This window comes from Neltuma alba, unplaced genomic scaffold (assembly GCF_004799145.2).
Source record: "Neltuma alba isolate B1F8T4 unplaced genomic scaffold, ASM479914v2 tig00002358_pilon, whole genome shotgun sequence".
Lineage (NCBI taxonomy): Eukaryota > Viridiplantae > Streptophyta > Magnoliopsida > Fabales > Fabaceae > Neltuma > Neltuma alba.
This window is the reverse complement of record NW_021632830.1, coordinates 198,164-216,733: the sequence shown is the minus strand read 5'-3', so window position 1 is coordinate 216,733 and position 18,570 is coordinate 198,164. Positions and strand designations below refer to the sequence as shown.

The 18,570-nt window shown below is 35.4% G+C and overlaps 1 protein-coding gene and 1 long non-coding RNA gene across 2 annotated transcripts; both read right to left on the bottom strand.

Moving 5' to 3' along the window:
* Positions 1-3,504: 3,504 nt before the first annotated feature.
* Positions 3,505-8,330, bottom strand: LOC114722607 (zinc finger CCCH domain-containing protein 49-like). The gene is made up of 3 exons (XM_028908689.1): positions 8,276-8,330; positions 5,416-5,639; positions 3,505-4,516 (listed from the first exon to the last, which is right to left on the bottom strand). The coding sequence occupies exons 2-3, from the start codon at positions 5,466-5,468 to the stop codon at positions 3,994-3,996; spliced, it is 576 nt and encodes a 191-aa protein (XP_028764522.1). The 5' UTR covers positions 5,469-5,639; positions 8,276-8,330; the 3' UTR covers positions 3,505-3,993.
* Positions 8,331-10,389: 2,059 nt separating this feature from the next.
* On the bottom strand, positions 10,390-10,729 carry LOC114722617 (uncharacterized). Its single transcript, XR_003738176.1, has 3 exons — positions 10,698-10,729; positions 10,519-10,586; positions 10,390-10,427 (listed from the first exon to the last, which is right to left on the bottom strand). It is a non-coding gene; the product is annotated as an uncharacterized LOC114722617 (long non-coding RNA).
* Between the last annotated feature and the right edge of the window lie 7,841 nt (positions 10,730-18,570).

Sequence of the window (18,570 nt, the reverse complement as noted above, 5' to 3'; positions counted from 1 at the left end):
CAGGGCAATTTGTAAAAGTTAAAAGGGGATTTGATCAAGCGAGTTGATGCTAGGTAGTGTTATTCGTTGTTTGAAATAGCCATAATATCAAATATAAAACTCAACCAAAAACAAAGTCAATTATTGATGACTTATAATGTTTAAGAATGTTGAAAAATAACAATAAGAAACACAAATCCAAATGATAAATAGTATAGCAGTCAATTATTGTATTAAGAGGATGTGCTCTAAGTGGCAATAAATTCATAAAATTAAATAAGTATGATATACACATCTAAAAGGCTAAAATAATGATATCCCAGATCTTCTAAAACAATGGAGATTTAAGATTATTTCACAATGAATATCTGTAACCTATGTGCTAGATGCTTTCCTATTTTCCTTTTGATATTAAAATTTAATATAATTTATTAATATTACATTATATATATTTTTCAGTTAAGGCTAAATGGATAGGGCTAGATACCTTACCCGCTGCCCTGCCTTGCGCATAATTAGCCCAGTCTGAAAATGTCCTTTTTTTAGGCCTAAGTTGAATATTTTTTTATAGGCTCGAGTAGATACCTGCCATCTCTCTCTATGATTAATAAGATTAAATAATTAGGTATAATAATATTTATATAATTATTTTGAAAAATTAGACCAAAAAATTAATAAAAATTAAGCAAATTTTAAAATAAATTCTGTTGAATAATTTATGCCTCCCTATATTGAATTCTTTACCCATTGCGTTTCTTTGTACATACGTGTTTTAGAGGTTTCTTAAGCCATAAGATGTATGTTTAAATTTCACAAAATTACTAAATAAATATGCCTAAAAATCGTAATGTTTTAAGAAATTTTAAAATTAAAAGTGTGTGAAACAATTATTATTTCAAATTCATTTTTAAAAATAACTTTTCCCCAATAAATTATCCATTCTCGCTTGCTGATCCATTGCCCTCCCTCACAGTTGCTTATGATAGTTTCAAAAGTACTTTTTAAACCTAGTGCCATGTCTAATCTCATGAAACCCAACTAATCTAAATTTTTTTAATTAAAAAGACAGGGTTAATATAATTTTTGGTTCCTCAAGTTTGCTTTTATTTTGATTTTACTCCCTCAAATTTCAAATAATAGGTTTTGATCTCTCAAATTTATTTTCATTCAAAATATTGGCCCATGTAGTGCAATAAAAACATGGATTATTTTGCCTTTTGAAAAACCAAAACCTATAGTTTGAAAGACCGAAACCAAAATGAGATTAAAAGGTATCTTAACCCAAAAAAAATATATGTGAGAGTTTAGTTGGGGGAAAAAATAGTCTTATATGATCACCATTTTAATGAGATTAAACGCATTAAAAACCCTCTTTTTAAAATTACATGAGAGCCTATAATTATACTCTTTCTTTTGAATTATCATCAATGAAATTCATTAACTACAAGAGATTGATTAATTGATTGGAGAATATCAAAACAGTAGAAGTGAGAACTATGACTGAAGAGGTACTCTTACAATTGCTGCATCTTGAGCCCTTTTAAGCTTCATAATCTAATCCAAAAATTACAAATGAGGAGCAAATAGAAGCCGCCAAATTGTGACCTTGGGATTGCTAGGGAATTGGTCGCCATACTTTTAGACCCAATTTTATGGCCTATTATCATGGTTCAGGTGTAACATTTAAAAACGTTTGTCGTTAGATTCTCATTTCTCAATAAGTTCTGCTGCGGTTTTATTTCAAAGCAGGAAGATATAAATTCAGAAAATTTCACTTGAAATATTTATTAACTAATGGTTGTGTCAGAAGTTAAATATTAATTTATTTAAAAGAATTAAGTGTTCCTGATATGTTTATATTCGTCGTTAATATTTCTCAACATTACGTCTACTCTACAAATTCAAAACATTTTATAACACTGAGAAAAATGAAGTTTCAATTTAACGAACAAGGGTAATAAATAACAAATAATTATTGTAATTCTTCAAATAATGTTAATTATAGAAAAATTTTAAATTCTCATCATTATCTCATGCGAGTTTGAAAGTAAGTTTACTAAACTACTATAATCTATATTATCTATATATAAAAGTAGAATCACACGCTTACCTTGCTAAATGACCTGTCCATTTTGGTGAATACCGAAGAAACGAAGTGCCGGCTTTTTATGCATCTAACTTTTTTTTTTTTTTTTTGCTAAAGCATAGGTATCTTACAATTAGAAGCAATCATATTCGAGATATTGTCAGATACTAAATATGGACACATCTCTTAGTGGGAATTCAAATCTTGGTTCCTCACGTTGTGAGAGATTAACCTCTTCTGCTAGACTCAATCCTATTAGTTATGCATCTAACTGTAAAGTGGCCATGGTTTACACATTCCTGCTGGGTTTTTGGGCCTGTGTAAGAGGAAACCCCCCACTTGATGCCTTTTCTGGACTGGGCCTTCTAACTTGGGCCCTGTTCCAGAATTACTGGCTGGTCCAGGTTTGAGGAGTGAGATTGTCTCACTTAATGAGTTCAAGGATTTTGATGAAAACTTTGCACTTTTGTCATTATGTCTGGAGGTCCTCAATCACCTTTCTACTAAAAGCATAGATTTGAATTTGTGTTCTCCTTATAGAGTGTAAGGCCACAATCATTGTTGTTCTTTGTCAATGCAACAAGACTTGATATTCCTTAATCGTCAAACCATGGCTTTGTATTTTGGTCTTAAAAAAAATTAAAAGGTAAGATAAATCCAAGTAGGAGCTAATTTGCATTGGAAGTTATGTGTCTGATATATACTAATTCTTTCACAACAGACATTTGTACCTATGTCTATAGAATATTATTTTTCTGATTATAGTTATGGTGTCGACATAGTTCAATCTTTTAAAATCATTTGGCTATTTTCTCTTGCATATTCTCAACTCATTTTTACAAACTTTGTACCTTTGTTAATGGGGGCTTTAAATTAACTGTTGTTGTTCTATCGATTCATCTCCACTTTATTAGTGTCATACTTGAAAATCCAAGAACCTCTTGCCTTCTAAATGCCCCAACACAATGAAGCAACCAGAGCTTCGTTCAACTTTTTATTGCCTAGCATTATTTCTTCAAACCACTTCCTAATGCCAGAAATTTGTGATCTATCGGTTCTCAAAGACAATGAACATTCAAACCTGCACCTACACGCTCAAGGGCAGAGCAGAATCAGATGCTCAATTTTCTGAGCTTACTCACCACAGATAGGACAAAGATCACAAAGGGCACAAATACAGTGTTGAAACTAGTTATCAAGTTGCTAAGGAGGAAGTGAAATGACTTTTAATTTAATTTGATTTGATTTGATTTGATTAGTTTAATGATTTTTTATCTTTGAAATGGTGATTTTACTTTTAGTCCCTAAAACAAAATCATTTCAGACACTAAAATTAAAATAAAGTGAAATTTCAAAAAGTAAAATATTATTAACCCTTTTCCAAACAGGCACTTGGTTTAAGCGATAAGCCTATATGGCATATCAGTACCATGCTAGTTAAGAAATTGTGCTACAAAAGTGATTGCCCGAGGCTAGAGATATGACATATTCCCCCAGTCAGTATGGCCATTTAAAGCTAGAATAAAGCATAGAGATGGAACACCAGCACATGAAAGATTTCACTGCTACTGTGAGGCCGAGGCTGATGTTCCGGCTTCTACAGGTACGAAACCACCAGTAGGTCTTGATCCTGTTGGTGTTGACCCTAAGGGAGCAGACGAACCCGGCTGCATGGATTGCTGACATGGCTAGTTTACTGCCAGTGGCTGAGATGTAGCCATCCCAGGGTTGTATGGTGGTGGGTACTATTGATAAGCAGGTACAGGTGGCATATAACCGTATGGAGGAGGGGGACAATACTAATGATGGTGATATTGCCCAGATGGTGGAGGCATCATTGGATGGGCATAATGCTGCATTTACCGCTTCTCCAAATTGGGCTGCTTGTTCTCTTCGGTCCTAGTAGCCCCAACAGGAGGACCACCATCTTAAGATGGAATAACAACACCCATTCTCTGAGGATCCATTGATGGATAGTAGCTTCTATCTTGCCGAGGAGGAGGTGCAATGTTATAGTAATGCACTCTCTGGGTTTGATCATGGCTCTGCTGTTGCGATATGATAGCTCGAGGCAACAACCCACTGTGAGCCACAAATGCCTGTTGCCTTGCTTGATCAGAACTTTTAGAGTCTGGTTTTGCTGTCTGTGGTCTGCCACACATCAGCTTTAACCTTAGGCCCTTGATAACTAGCTTGTTGGAGAGCTCTTCTGCTACTTTTTCTGCACCCTCCCTGGTTGTGTAGGTTACAAATGCACAAGCCCGTTGGAGCACCATCTTGATGGATTCTATGTCACCATGGGCATAAAAGTGATCACGAAGATCCTGCTCACTGACCCTAGCATCAAGCACACCAACATAAAGAGTTCCAATGGTCTCATCCTCTGGAGGCTCCAGAGAGGTCATCTCTCCTGCCTTGCCAAGTAACTTTAATGCCATAGGATCGTTCACCCTACAAGATTAAAATACACAACAAACAGAATTTCCCATGAGAGAAAAAACACAATAAAAAATTTTAAGTAACAAATGATGTCAACGTTGATGTAACAAAAATATTCAGTTAAAAGAAAATTAACAGAAAATCAGAAAACAAAAGGAAAGTAATGTGAGATCAAGGGTAATTACTGTACGTAGTGTCCAAAAGGAAATAGAAAATATAAGAAATTATCCATGCCTCAAGTTAATCTGATTTATTGATTGTTACTCTTACTGCAGGCAGAATGTACAAGCTAAGAACCATGCAACAAGCCAAATTTAAGTGAATCATATCCAGCAAGTAGTCTAGATTAAATAAAGAACATGAACCCTGGCCGAATGCTATAGAAAACAAAAAAATTAACCAGCTTGCAAATATAGATGGTTATATTCCAGTAATGAAAATATTTCCCTCAACTAGGATCCTAAAATGCTAATCTATATATAAAATATATAATATAATTTTATTGGAAACTACACTATATACTTGTTATGGATAGTGAGGCCCACCTCAAGCTCCAAACAAGCGCACAGTCTAGGTCCCATTAATGTTGAAATGAAAAAAGGAAGCCAATGCAGAAAAGCTCTAATGATATACGGCTCTTCCAAGCATAACTATATCAAGACACGGCAAGAAAAACAAACAGCAAACTTGTCATCATGGTTCTACAGCAAGTATCTCACAGAATGACAATGGATCAGCTAACACGATTGTCTTAGACACAACAATGACCACTTTCTCACAGAGTCCCATGCATAGAAAGCTTGAGTTATAAAAACAATTATGGACAGAATGGGAGCAGAAATAGGAGAGAGAGAGCAATCAGATATAAAAATATACAACCAAAGTAGGAAGTCACTTGCAACTACACATACCCATAATAACGATCTTTGATACTTTGTTGTGACAACTCCCCAGTTACTGGCATCTCATGCCTATAAGGGCATTCAGCTCCTCTGGTACACTCACCCCTTATGAAGAAACTGCAAATATGAGCCCGGTTTCTTTTGTAGTATGGTGTTGTCCTTTGAAGCTTCAAAATAGTATCATTTGGGTGTACTTCCCCATATGAGGATTCATAATCCAAGCCAGCTCGAGTCTAAACCACAATTCATTTGTTAGTCATAATTGATTTGATGATTGAGAAATTCTTGAAGTAAGGAATAAAAGGAATAAGATCAAATCCAACAGTCCAGCTTGTATAAAATCAGGTGAAACTGAGAAATATTGAGAAAGGAAAGCAGCAATGAATATATAAATCCAACAGAATTTAATTCTTCATATTAAACTAATAAAAATGACTAAAATTTGATGAGACATTATTATGACAGAAACAACAATCATTGTATTGACATATAATCATAGGAAGCACTAGGCTTTTGGAACTGTAGCTGGAACACAGCCACATAAACACAACTTCTAAGTAAACACATAGTTAAATTAAATCATCAAACTTCCAGATGTAAGACAAGGTTGAACCACAATTACATTAGCTATGACTTTTGATAGTTTGCTGTGTAACCTCTATGAGAAATTCTTACATGGAAGTGCCACCTCATGGAAACTCTGATCAATAAAAATACAACACCTGGGCTGATTTGAGTCCGAGCTATCAGCTTCTTTTTTGACACTGGCATCACGCTTTCCTGAACGGACGCGCTAGCAGAGAGGCGTGAAGCACCCCACGTACCCGCTCACCCTCCCTACCCCGGCTTTTATGCGTTGCCCTTTCCTCAATTCTTTCCATTTTTTTATTCCAAAATTCTTAATTGCTAATTAATATTAATTATTTAATAATTTTAATTGTTAGAAAATTTGAATATTTTATCATTAAATATTTTTATAATTTACTTGATAATATATCCACAAAATTATCTTTTATTTTAAACATTTAACTTTTATTAAATTAAATATAATTATTATTAAATTTAAACAAAATAAGTTTTATGCACATTTTTATTTTCAAGTTAATTTTTGGAAAAAGAACAATTTAATTAAAATTTTTTATTATTTACGTCCTTGAAAGAAAATAAATTTGCCAAAAATTTTGGATCAATTTAATTGTGATTCAAAGTTAATAATACACATTTTTTAAACAAATAATAAATTAAATTATATTACTAATTTTTGTGGAGACTGGAGTGCAACTATACTTTCATTGTTTTCATGAAAATTATTATGCTTTTTTTAAGGTGACTTTGAATTTCAATTTTAATATATTTATGGGGACTAAGAAAAATTTTAAATCTTATTTATTTTGTTTTATCATTTAGCAAATTTTTTTTCTATATCCTTCTAATCTTACCAGATGTCCCCAAAGGAACGTAAATAAATTGAAAAATCTCACAAAATAAATTTAAAAATTATTAAATTCTAAATTAGAATTATTTCTTATAATTTAGTAAGTTTTGATTACACTCAACTTGCAAATAACAACATATTTTGTATGCATTTTCTTATTTGAGATTGAATAATTTTCATATTCTTTTTAAATAATTATATTTAATTTAATAAAATTTAAATGTTTAAAATAAAAAGATAATTTTGTGTATATATTATCAAGTAAATTATAAAAATATTTAATGATAAACTATTCAAATTTTCTAACAATTAATATTAAATAATTAGCAATTAAGAATCTTGGAATAAAAAAATTTGGAAAGGAGTGGGAGTGTAGGCCTTAAAATTTAAAACCCAATTTTCACCGAAAATAAAGTGAAGTTAAAAATGTTAGAGGAGTGAGGGTGAAGGGGTGTGGGAGTGCCTGAATATCAAAGGCCTGCGCGTAGGTTCCAGGGAGTGGGATGCTAGTTTAAAAAAAAAAGGGTGACAGCTGGGATGAAAATCAGTTCCAAGTGTTGCATTTTTATTGGTCAGAGTTTATATGACATGGCACTCTCGGAGTATATAAGAATTTATCAACCTCTATAGGGGAATTCATTAGTTATTTGCAGCAGGGTAACTAAAGTTAACTCAAATCACTGTAATAGTACAAGGATAGAATAATCCTGTAAGCACTTTTTCTAGTAAATCAAATTGTATTAATCCTATATAAGGCTTCTACATAGAAAAGCAACGCACCTCTATTTTTTTAAAAATATGAACACGAATCATATATGGAAGATGGCTTTCTCCAATGGATTCTATAGTTTCCTATCTGTTGCATTTTAGGCAACATCCTACAACAATGCCTAGCCTTATTAATCCACTTCTGTCCTCCCCCTGCAGCACTTCCTAATAAGTCATCCACATGATTTATAGACCAGAAATAAGTTAAGCCATCTCCTTGGCCTCTTCCTTTTCTTTATACGTTCAAGCAGATGATATAATTAACTGAGCTACACAATGCCGCAAATTTATAAATGTTCATGACTAGCATGCATCGATTTTACTAAAGATGGTCTGTCACTGTAATAAATTGTATAAAATGAGACAACTCAAATAAAAGTGATTCAAGCAATGAAAAGCAAAAATAGTCCATGAGTGAGGCTTGTCAAAATAGTAGAAGTAGAAACCAATCATAAGTCAAGCTATCTGCGCATTGCAAAGGCTTCATTTTAAACCCTCATAGCCCCCCCCCCCCAAAAGGAAGAAAAAGATATTCTATAAAAAATGAAACTCTAAAAATGAAAATAGGATGAAACAATTTCCATCTTGTAGAATACCAGTGCAACATTCTTTAAAATTATGGGCAAGTATCATCAAGTATACGATATGGTAGTAAAATAATCATACCTTGCGATCGTGCTCTTCAGCAAAATACTCCCGATTAACATCACTCTTGGAATAGCATCATGGGAACTGATACTGAGAGCCGTATCTCGGACTTGTACTAGTAACCCATACTCAAGATCTAGAAGGCAGACTTGAAAAACGTTTTTCAATTCATTACATGTTTGACAGATTTCAGTTTTCTTATATCTTGCATCTCGACCAGGTCTCCATCTAAAAACAGTGAATGGCCGTGTACAAATTTTATACTCCTTATCATGGTCAGCTCTCGTCTGCATCCATGTATACCCATAAAAAGAGCAATTAAATATGTTAGCTAAACAAATTTATCACGTTCTCCCTCTCTCTCTTTAGTCCTTTTGTATGCTCCATCATCCTACCATAATTATTTAACTTTTCCTCCTTAATGTAAGAGTAATAAAACTAAATAAATTACTTAATTCTAACAAATATGATATGATTTTCTTAAAATATCATTTTACAAATTAGATAAATTAGCTAGTTTGAAAAAAAAAACATAAATATGAGAAATAAAATAGATTAAGATTTTACATTTACTCTCAAAACCAACTCTCTAATTAGCTCTTACATTTATAAGGACAGGAATCTGAACAAAAAATGAAAGCAATTCATAAACTTAGATTGAGCTGTGATATATTTAGATTAAGAAAAAAGATTACAAACCAATATAATTTTATTGAACTCATGGTTTTGGTACCCGAATGAGAGCACATTGTATTATAGAGGTGGGGAATAAGATTTAGTTTGGAGGATGGCAGACACAATAACATTCGCCTCGCCTGTTACATACTGGCACAGAACAAGGTCCTTGACAGTGTAAATCCTTCCACAATCATAGTCACTTGAGCACTTTTTCATTAAATTTTGTGTGTTTATTATAATCAGCACATTTGCATTTTCCTGCAACACACCAGGGTTCTCTTCTGCATTCAACCTTCCCAACACAATCAACAATTCTAGTGCATTGAGCATCTTCTTGCCCAGTTGAAATGCCTGCATGGTCATTTTACACAAAATTAGAGAGAAGACATAAATTATGGACATGTTTAGAGTGATTTATAAACAATTATTTATTTATAATTTACAAAATATGAGATAAATATATGAGAAGAATTTTATCTCAGTTTATGTAAAAGTACTTATAAACACTTAGACATCGTAAATCCAAAAAAGTGAATGGAGGGAATAGATTTTAATGTTCTATTTGTTATAAAGCAAAGGGAGGCGAGAGAAATGAAAATTTTAATGAGTTTGATTAAAAAAAAAGAATTGGAGAAGTGGGTTGAAAGTTTTCAATTAATTTTTCTTACTCTTTTATTGCACATATTCTTTTTATTAAAATTTTATAATCCCCATTCTCCGTTTTTTTTAATTAAAATCGAACTAATTAACATTTTTGTTATGCTCCCCTTCGTTTCTTTTTCCCTCCTTGTTTCTCTTGTACCAAAGAGACCAAGGGTAATTTTAAAATGTTACGACAACTTTTTGAAAATGAAAAGCATTAAGCATTAACTAATTCTATAAGTTTTTCTTTAATATATGTGATTCAGTAAAAATGGCAATAGATAGAATATTTCGTCCGATCAGATGTAACATTTCCATTTAGAACTAAGGATAGGGTTAACACTTATTAATATTGTTTAAAAATTAACAAAGTTTCTGACTTTACTTTTATTAAACTTGTCCTTTAAATACACAATTTAGAAAGCATAAGTCATTATTGAATAAAGATAAGATGAGAAAATTGTAACAAGCATCTTATACGGCGGCCTACAGAAGGAAAAAACAATCCTTCTTCTTCAACTGCCTCATATATAAAAAAATTTCTCATATCTTAAAGTATTTTGTAGTGCATCCACCGTCCTAAAATATTTTTTGAAGTGGTACATCTAGCATCATAAAATAATATTTCAAGCTGTTGGATATACTACGAAATACTGGATGCACCTTAATCCAAAATTAAAATATTTGCAATTTCTATCCCGAGATTGCAAATATTTTTACCAAAATACCCTCAACTGTTGTGCGTCTTCCTCCGTCCCCCCCCCCCTTTATCGACTCCATCCCTCTCTCTGCCTTCTCCTCCATCCACCTACCCACCATCCTCCGTGGTCCTCCCATCACCGCCGTCGACCTGCGCACCCACTACCGCAGTTCTCTGTAAGCACAAAGATAAATGAAAAGTAAATAAGAGATAAAAAAGGGAAAGTAATTAATGAACTTACCTGCTTTTCCAGACTGCAAATTGCTTGACGATGCCTTTAACAAGAGATCGACTAGTCTCCTTGGCTTTCTGTTCAAATCAGATCGCTTTGAGAAGAAAAATTATTGGAGATCATAACAAAGATAGAGTTTAACAAAATGAGAGAAAACTTTAAAAGGATGAACCAAAACCGTAACGTACGTACCAGGAAAATAGAGCACTGATATAACATACACTACAAGAAAATGTAGAATTAGCAGCAGAACATTTCTAGCGGTTCAACAAAACCGCTAGAAATGCTAACATTACTAGCGGTTTTTAGAAAAACTGATGCAAATTACCGACGGTTTGACCATTGCCCGTACATTTCTAGCGGTTACCACCTAACCGCTAGAAATTTAGAGCTAGAAAATTTCCCGGGTTTTGGCGGGAACTTGGCGCCAAATTTGTAGCGTTTATTTTCTAGCGATTCAGGCCAATAAACCGCTAGACACTGAAAATTTCTAGCGGTTGATGCATGAACCGCTAGAAATATTTTTAATTGCCCGAGGAGTTTAGAAATTTCTAGCGGTTTGGTTCAAAACCGCTAGAAATTTCTAGCGGTTTTGGACCGAACCGCTAGAAATTCTGCCAATTCCCGAGGGACATGTGACCGTTGGGAATTTCTAGCGGTTCTGTCCAAAACCGCTAGAAATTTCTAGCGGTTTTGGACCGAACCGCTAGAAATTCTCGGTCTATATAAACCCCCACCCCCACTTTCACTTCTTCAATCGTTCTGGAAGCGAAGCTCTGCTGAATTTTCTCCACAAACATATTCGAGTTCTGATTCAGTTGCAGATCCTTATTTTCAGGTAAAAATAGTAATTTATTGATAAATAATTTTTATTTTATGTTTTATTTTATTTAATTTATTATGTTGTAGCTTATAAATAATTTTGCTTTTTATTTTATTTATAAATAATTACTATTTGTTGTTATTAGGATGACTCGTCGGCACGGGAAAGACCCAGTTAATCTTGAGAGAGCTGGACCCAGTGAGGTTCATCATGATGCTGGTGAGCCATTCCCCAACATTCATGACTCCGATCTCAGCGAGGAGGATATCCTCAGTTTTATGGAGCAGGATGATGTTGAGCGGACTGAGGAGGCTCATTTTACTAGGGATGAGCAACCCCATGCTGATGCTGATGCTGCTGACGACGAGGAGGAGGAGGAGCAGGATCAGGGGAATGAGTATCCCCAGGCTGCGCAGCGTCTTGCTCCGAGACGTCAGGCTGGTTATGAGGTGGAATTTGTCGGTAAGTATTTATTTAACTTTTTAAAATTTTGATCAGTATTTAATTTATATAGAAATTGTATTAATTTATTGATATATAATTTATTTCTTAATTAAATTTTACAGACACTGAGGGGAACAGGTCCTATCGGAGGCTGACAGCCAGAGAGCTGTCTATGATGACGAGTGGATGAGTGGTTGTGCCGCTCAATGAGTTGGGCCAACCGATGAAGAAAGGTGGCCAGTTGTACAACAAGTACGTGCGCCTCCTTGGTCAGCAGTGGACGCTGTTCCCTATCTACGTGCAGGACTGGAAGAAAATCACCTCAGACAAGAAGCAGCAAGGCTGGGAAATGATGAAGGTAATATAAAATTGTTATTTATAATTTTTTTTAATTTAAATAAATGATTATATATTTTGTTTTCAAATAATTTAATTGTTTGATTATAATTTTTTATTTATTTAATTTGTTTGTTATTTATAATATTTTTAAAAGTAGTTAAATGAATATATATATTTTTTATTTAAATTATTTAAAAGTAGTTAAATGAAAAAAATTTGTTATTGATTTCATTAATTTATTACTTATAATAATTTTAAATTTAGTTGAGTAAAAATATTTTTTCATTTAAATTACTTAATTGTTTAATTATTATTTGTTTTTGATTAATTTATATTTTATTTATAATATTTTTAAATTAGTTAAAAACTAATTATTTGTTTTTGATTATTGAAATTGCTTAATTATTTGTTTATAATTTGTTATTTAGTTAATTTATTATTTTAATCATAGAGTAAATTTATTCTGGGGGAGGAGTTGAGGGCTGACACGATCAAGAGGCTTGGAATGGCATGGAAGAATAGGAGGGCCGACCTGTGGAGGGAGAAGAAAGGTGACGGGACGAGGCCCCTCCAGGAGATACTGGCAGATGTACCTGGTGGAGTCCCGAACCAAGACTGGTCCAGTTACGTCTATTTTAGGATGACGGCTGACCAGATGGTATGATAATATTGTATTAATTATAATTTCTTTATTTTTTATCCGACTTGACTCATTTAATTTAATTTTTTACATTTTGCTTTAGGCTTTTCTAGGAGAAATGCTGGGAGCGTCAGGCATCAGACGATACGTCATAGGACTGGATCCAGGAGCTTTGCGATCACTTATGACGAGATTGTGAGTACTTGAAATAAATTTATTAAATATGTATATGTATTTAATTTGTAACTAATTATTTCTTTGATTTCATTTACAGAGGGAAAAGATACGGCAGGAGCGGGGATACACGGCCACTTATGGCGAGATGTGGCCGATGGTGTATAGACCTTGAGACGGGCGTGTGTCGGATGAGGTTGAGGAGATAGCGGTAAGTAATAAATTAAATATTAATATAATATCACAGTGTAGATATCATTATATTATAATTAACTTCTTTATATTAATTTTGGTAGGCACGGATGACTCAGGTCGATTCCGAGTTGCGTGAGTCTCAGGGGTCTGCCTTGGATCCCACCGCCTCACTTTTAGCTGGTCGTGGCCGGCCGCAGCACCCTGGTCGAGTTAGCGGGCTTGGACTTGGACCTACACCGACTAGGTTGCCCCGCTCAAGTGGCGCTGGCCCTTCATATACTGCCGGGAGCTCTCATGCGAGTGCGAAGCGGCCGGGTTCCTCATCCTCAGAGGAATTGCGAGAGGAGCTCAGACAAGAGTTCGAGGCCAGGATGGAGGCCAGGATCGTGGAGCGTGATCGTCAACTGCAGGAGCGTGATCGTCAGCTGCAGGAGCGTGATCGTCAGCTCCAGACGCAGCTTGACCAGCTCTTGGCAGCTGCTACGGCTCTGCGTCATATGGTGGTCATTATAGCTCTAAACATCTCGGTTCCTGAGATCCCCGGCCTACACCTACCACCAGTCCCGCCCCTACCCCCCATCCGCCAGTCCAGTCCCAGCAGGTTGAGCGGCCTGCCTACCCTCAGCCGGAGGATCCAGCAGAGGATGATCACGATGATGCTGCTTCTGCCCCTCACCCATGATTTATCTTGCTTTCATTGTATGGGATTTTATTAGAATTTTGATTTTACGGTTTTATATACTATTTAGATATTTATTTAAATTTTATATTTATTTGTTTACTTTATTTATTTATTTCTATAATTATATTTATGTCAAGTATTAATTAATATTGAAATATTTATTTATTTATTACAACATCAACATTACAATTTATTAAACACGTTAAACATGTTAATTAATCAAAATAATTCTATAATCATTTATTAATTTAATAAATATTTATTCTTGTAATGTTATTAATTTATTGTGCAGTATTTCTATTTAATATTTAAAAATAATATCAACTGAATTTTATTACATCGTGAAACTTTCTAGCGGTTTTATAAACCGCTAGAAACTTACCTCCTTTTCTAGCGGTTCATGAAAACCGCTAGAAAATTACGTAGTAATTTTCTAGCGGTTTTATAACTGCTAGAAATTTCAAAACCGTTGGAGACAAAATTCCCGTTAAACCGCTAGAAATTTCTATCGGTTTGTAACCGATATTTTGAATTTCTAGCGGTTAATAACCGCTGGAAAATGAAACTTTCCGTTAAAACCGCTACAAATTGTAACCGCTACAAAAAAATGACCGTTCCACCAGCCTCCTTTATAAGCTGAAGCACTCCAACTGAATTCTATTTTAACTTCTCTTTGAGCTTCCTGTGTCATATTTTCACGAAATTTGAGCATTATTAGTGATGGATAGGTCGTGGATCAACTTGTACCGGTCGACTCCGCAATACTTGGCTGGTCTAAACTATTTCTTGGATTTTGCTTTCGCCAATGCTGCCGTAAATGGTAAGATTCAGTGTCCCTGTCCTAAATGTAATTTCAAAAAGTGGCATCCCAAAGATATTGTTAGGGAATATTTAATCTTTAAGCCTTTTCCGCGAGAGTACGTATTTTGGCAACTACATGGGGAACGGCTAGATATGGGTGCTGAGTCAGTTCCAGTAGTTTCACGGATGGGAGTTCGAGTGGATGAAGCCGATGCCGTGAATGATGCTGTGCGTGATGCTTTTGGTGTTCACGAAAGCTCGAATCCCAATGAAGATGAAGTAGAGGGACCTCAACCGGAGTTTCTAAGAAACGAAACTGCTCGGGAATTTTTTGACCTCATGACCGAAGCTGACAAGCCTCTTTATTCTGGGTGCACAAAGTATTTGAAGTTGTCATTCTTGGTGAGGCTGTATCACATCAAATGCTTGTGCGGTATGACTGACAAGGCGATGTCCATGTTGCTGGAATTACTGGGAGATGCTTTCTCCCAAGCTGAATTCCCTCCATCTTTTTACGAAGCAAAAAAGATTATTAACAAGCTTGGCTTGAACTATAAGAAGATAGATGCATGCCCAAACGACTGTATGTTATACTGGGGAGATGATGCCAACAAAGAGATTTGTACGAGATGCAAGACATCACGCTATAAGTCGGTACGGAAGGGCAAGAAGCAAAAGAAGAAACCGGCCAAAATTCTCAGGTACAAATTATTACAGCGTGTTACTTGTTCCGTCTCTAAATATTCGATATTTGAAATTCTTAAAACAATTGATTATGTCATCAATTTTTTTAAATTGAGTCGATATTTAGTATTTAAATATTCGGTATTTTAAATTTTTAATATATTATTTTCTTAGATACTTTCCTTTGAAACCACGGTTGCAAAGAATGTATATGTCATCAAAAATGGCTCAGCATATGAGGTGGCACGCGACTGAGGAAAATCTAGATGGTAGGTTAAGGCACCCACGAGACTCGGAGGCATGGAAAGCATTTGATGCGAAATTTCCAGACTTTGCCAATGATCCTAGAAATGTACGTCTTGCATTGGCAACCGATGGTTTCAATCCCTTCGGAAACATGAGCACAAGTTACAGTATCTGGCCGGTGGTGTTAATTCCATACAATCTACCACCTTGGATGTGCATGAAGCAGAGCTCCTTTTTGATTTCCATGATCATTCCTGGCAAGAAAGCACCAGGAAATGATATTGACGTATACCTGCAACCGTTGATACACGAATTGATCGACCTATGGACGAATGGTGTTGAGGCATATGACTCACATGACAAGCAACTATTCAATCTCCGTGCAGCCTTGATGTGGACAATAAGTGATTTTCCCGGTTTGGGAACTTTGTCTGGCTGGAATGTGCATACTGGGTTGGCCTGTCCTGAGTGCAATTTTGATTCTGTGCCATGTCGCCTTCCACACAGTCGCAAGTGGTGCTTCATAGGACATCGACGGTTCCTTGATTCCAAGCACAGACTTAGATTGCAACGGATTCACTTTGATGGGAAACAGGAGAAGAGAGATCCTCCTGTTACTTTGTCTGGTATGGATATTTTGCGGCAGTTAGAAGATGTTCATGTCGAGTTTGGTAAGAGTGTGGATCCCGAACGATTGGGACGACGATCTCGTGGGACATCTGATACGCAACCTATGCAATGGCAGAAGAGAAGCATATTTTTCACTCTTCCTTATTGGGAATCTAATTTGCTACGACACAGTTTGGATGTTATGCACATTGAAAAAAATGTGTGCGATAATGTGCTATATACGTTGCTCAATGAAGCTGGAAAGTCCAAAGACCATCTCGCAGCTAGAAAAGATTTACGGGCCTGGGGAATTCGTGAAAAGGCTTGGCCTGATGAAAACGACAAGTTTCAGCCAGCTAAATTCACCTTGACAAAGCATAACAAGGATATCTTCCTCTCGACGTTGAAGAACATAAAAGTACCAGATGGATATTCTAGCAACATCTCAAGGTGTATCGATCTGCAGGCTCGAAAGGTTACTGGGTTGAAAAGTCATGACTCTCATGTTCTTATGCAACAGTTACTTCTATTGGCCTTGAAAAACACACTTCCTTCTGATGTATCAGTGGTTTTGGTAGAATTATGTTCATTTTTCAAGAAGTTGTGTGCGAAGGTCTTGGTAGCGGAAGAGCTTGATCAGCTGCAAAATAAAATTATTCTTACACTTTGTCACTTGGAGATGATATTTCCTCCATCATTCTTTACTGTTATGGTTCACTTGACTGTCCACCTTGTTCGAGAAGCAAAGGTTGCTGGCCCAGTTCACTATCGATGGATGTACCCTATAGAGAGGTACTAGATTATCTTTTATTCCCGCCTCTTTAAATTTCACATTGTTCTTTCATTTACTCGTAATTATTAATGCAATTTTAACTTACAGGTACTTGGGAAAATTAAAATCATATGTTAGGAATAAGGCATGGCCTGAGGGGTCAATAGCAGAAGGTTATTCCGGAGATGAGGTCCTAACTTTCTGTTCGAGGTACTTTGATGACATGGAGACATCTTTTAACCGCCCGCGTCGCGTAGATGATTCTCCTCCTGGTCCTTCCACGTCAACTTTATTTCCTCCTGTTGGGAAACCAGTTGGAGGATATGAATTCTTCAGACTCACTCCTACAGAGAAACTCCAGGCACACAGACACGTTTTGATAAATTGCAGCCAAGTTGAACCCTTCATGCAGTAAGTATATATTGTTAGAAACAATCTCACCCAAGAGGGGGGTGAATTGGGTGAGTTACAAAAATTTAAAACTAAAAGCGTGCAAGTATTGAATAAAAACAAAGAGTCAGAGTAAGGAGAATTTTAACCGCAGAGAGGAGACACAAGATTTATACTGGTTCGGTCTAATCCACGTGACCTACTTCCAGTCCCCAGAACACCTCTGAGTATTTCACTATCTTCCAAGATCGACAGGGCTCTTGGTGCCTCGGTACAGTAATTGAATCGCTCAATCACTCCCCCTTACTCCCGTAAGGATACAACCCCTCTCAAGAGTCCACACTCTTGAGTGTCTCTCAAGTTTTTAATAAGAGTAGTAAAATGGCTCTCTTACAGAGTGAATTCAATGATAAACACTGATGCTCAGTAGTAATGTGAAGAACAGAGTATTGAATGCGTAACTAAATGATCGCAGGTGGTAGTTCCGGTATTCAATCTCTTCATTAATGCCTCTTCGCGCCTTTTATAGTTGATATCGTTAAATAGCCGTTAGACGGAAGGGCTTCTAGCCATTGTGACTTCATTTGCGTGTTTCACTGGTTTCAACGGCTCCGCCATTAATGCGTCTGAGTTTCTGACACTGTAGGTCGCAGTCTACGTAATCCCGTTGAAGAGCCGTTGCACTCATTTTCATTAATCTGCATATTTCAAACTTAGAACAAGTGAGAGTTTTGTGGTGAGTGCTTTAATCTTGAATACAGAAAGAAAGCTAATTTATCATTCAAGGATTTGTGACGAAATCATTTATCAGTAAGAAGAACAGAGTGTCATTCCGGTTTAGTTTGATCGAAAAGATGATCGATTACTTGATGATAGATCAAGTTATCGATAAACGGAATGAAGACTTTTCGAAATAGATCACCAAAATTATCGATCAAGTGTTGGATCATTGACTCCAAGAATTATCATAGAAAGAGGAAATCATTGCATGATCGAACAAGTGATCGATCATATAATTGATTGAACAGATTATCGATAATTTAAATGTTATTGAAATGAAGCTTCAGTCATTGATGATCGAACATCTTATCGATAAATATATGATGGATAATATTATCGATAAAACATGGTTATGTAAATAATCAAAGAAAGACACAGGCTATTTGGAATGATCGAACAGTTGATCGATCTTTCACTATTCGAACAAGTGATCGATAATAGTGAAGAAAGAAGTTTAATCCTGTAAGGTAAAGGAAATGATT

What these genes read in the sequence shown, in the direction of transcription:
- LOC114722607 (XM_028908689.1), bottom strand. Translation starts at nt 5,468, where the DNA reads ATGCCAGTAACTGGGGAGTTGTCACAACAAAGTATCAAAGATCGTTAT. An exon ending in ATCAAAGATCGTTATTATGG is followed by an intron (nt 4,517 to 5,415) that starts GTATGTGTAGTT and finishes TTAATCTTGTAG; the next exon opens with GGTGAACGATCCTATGGCAT.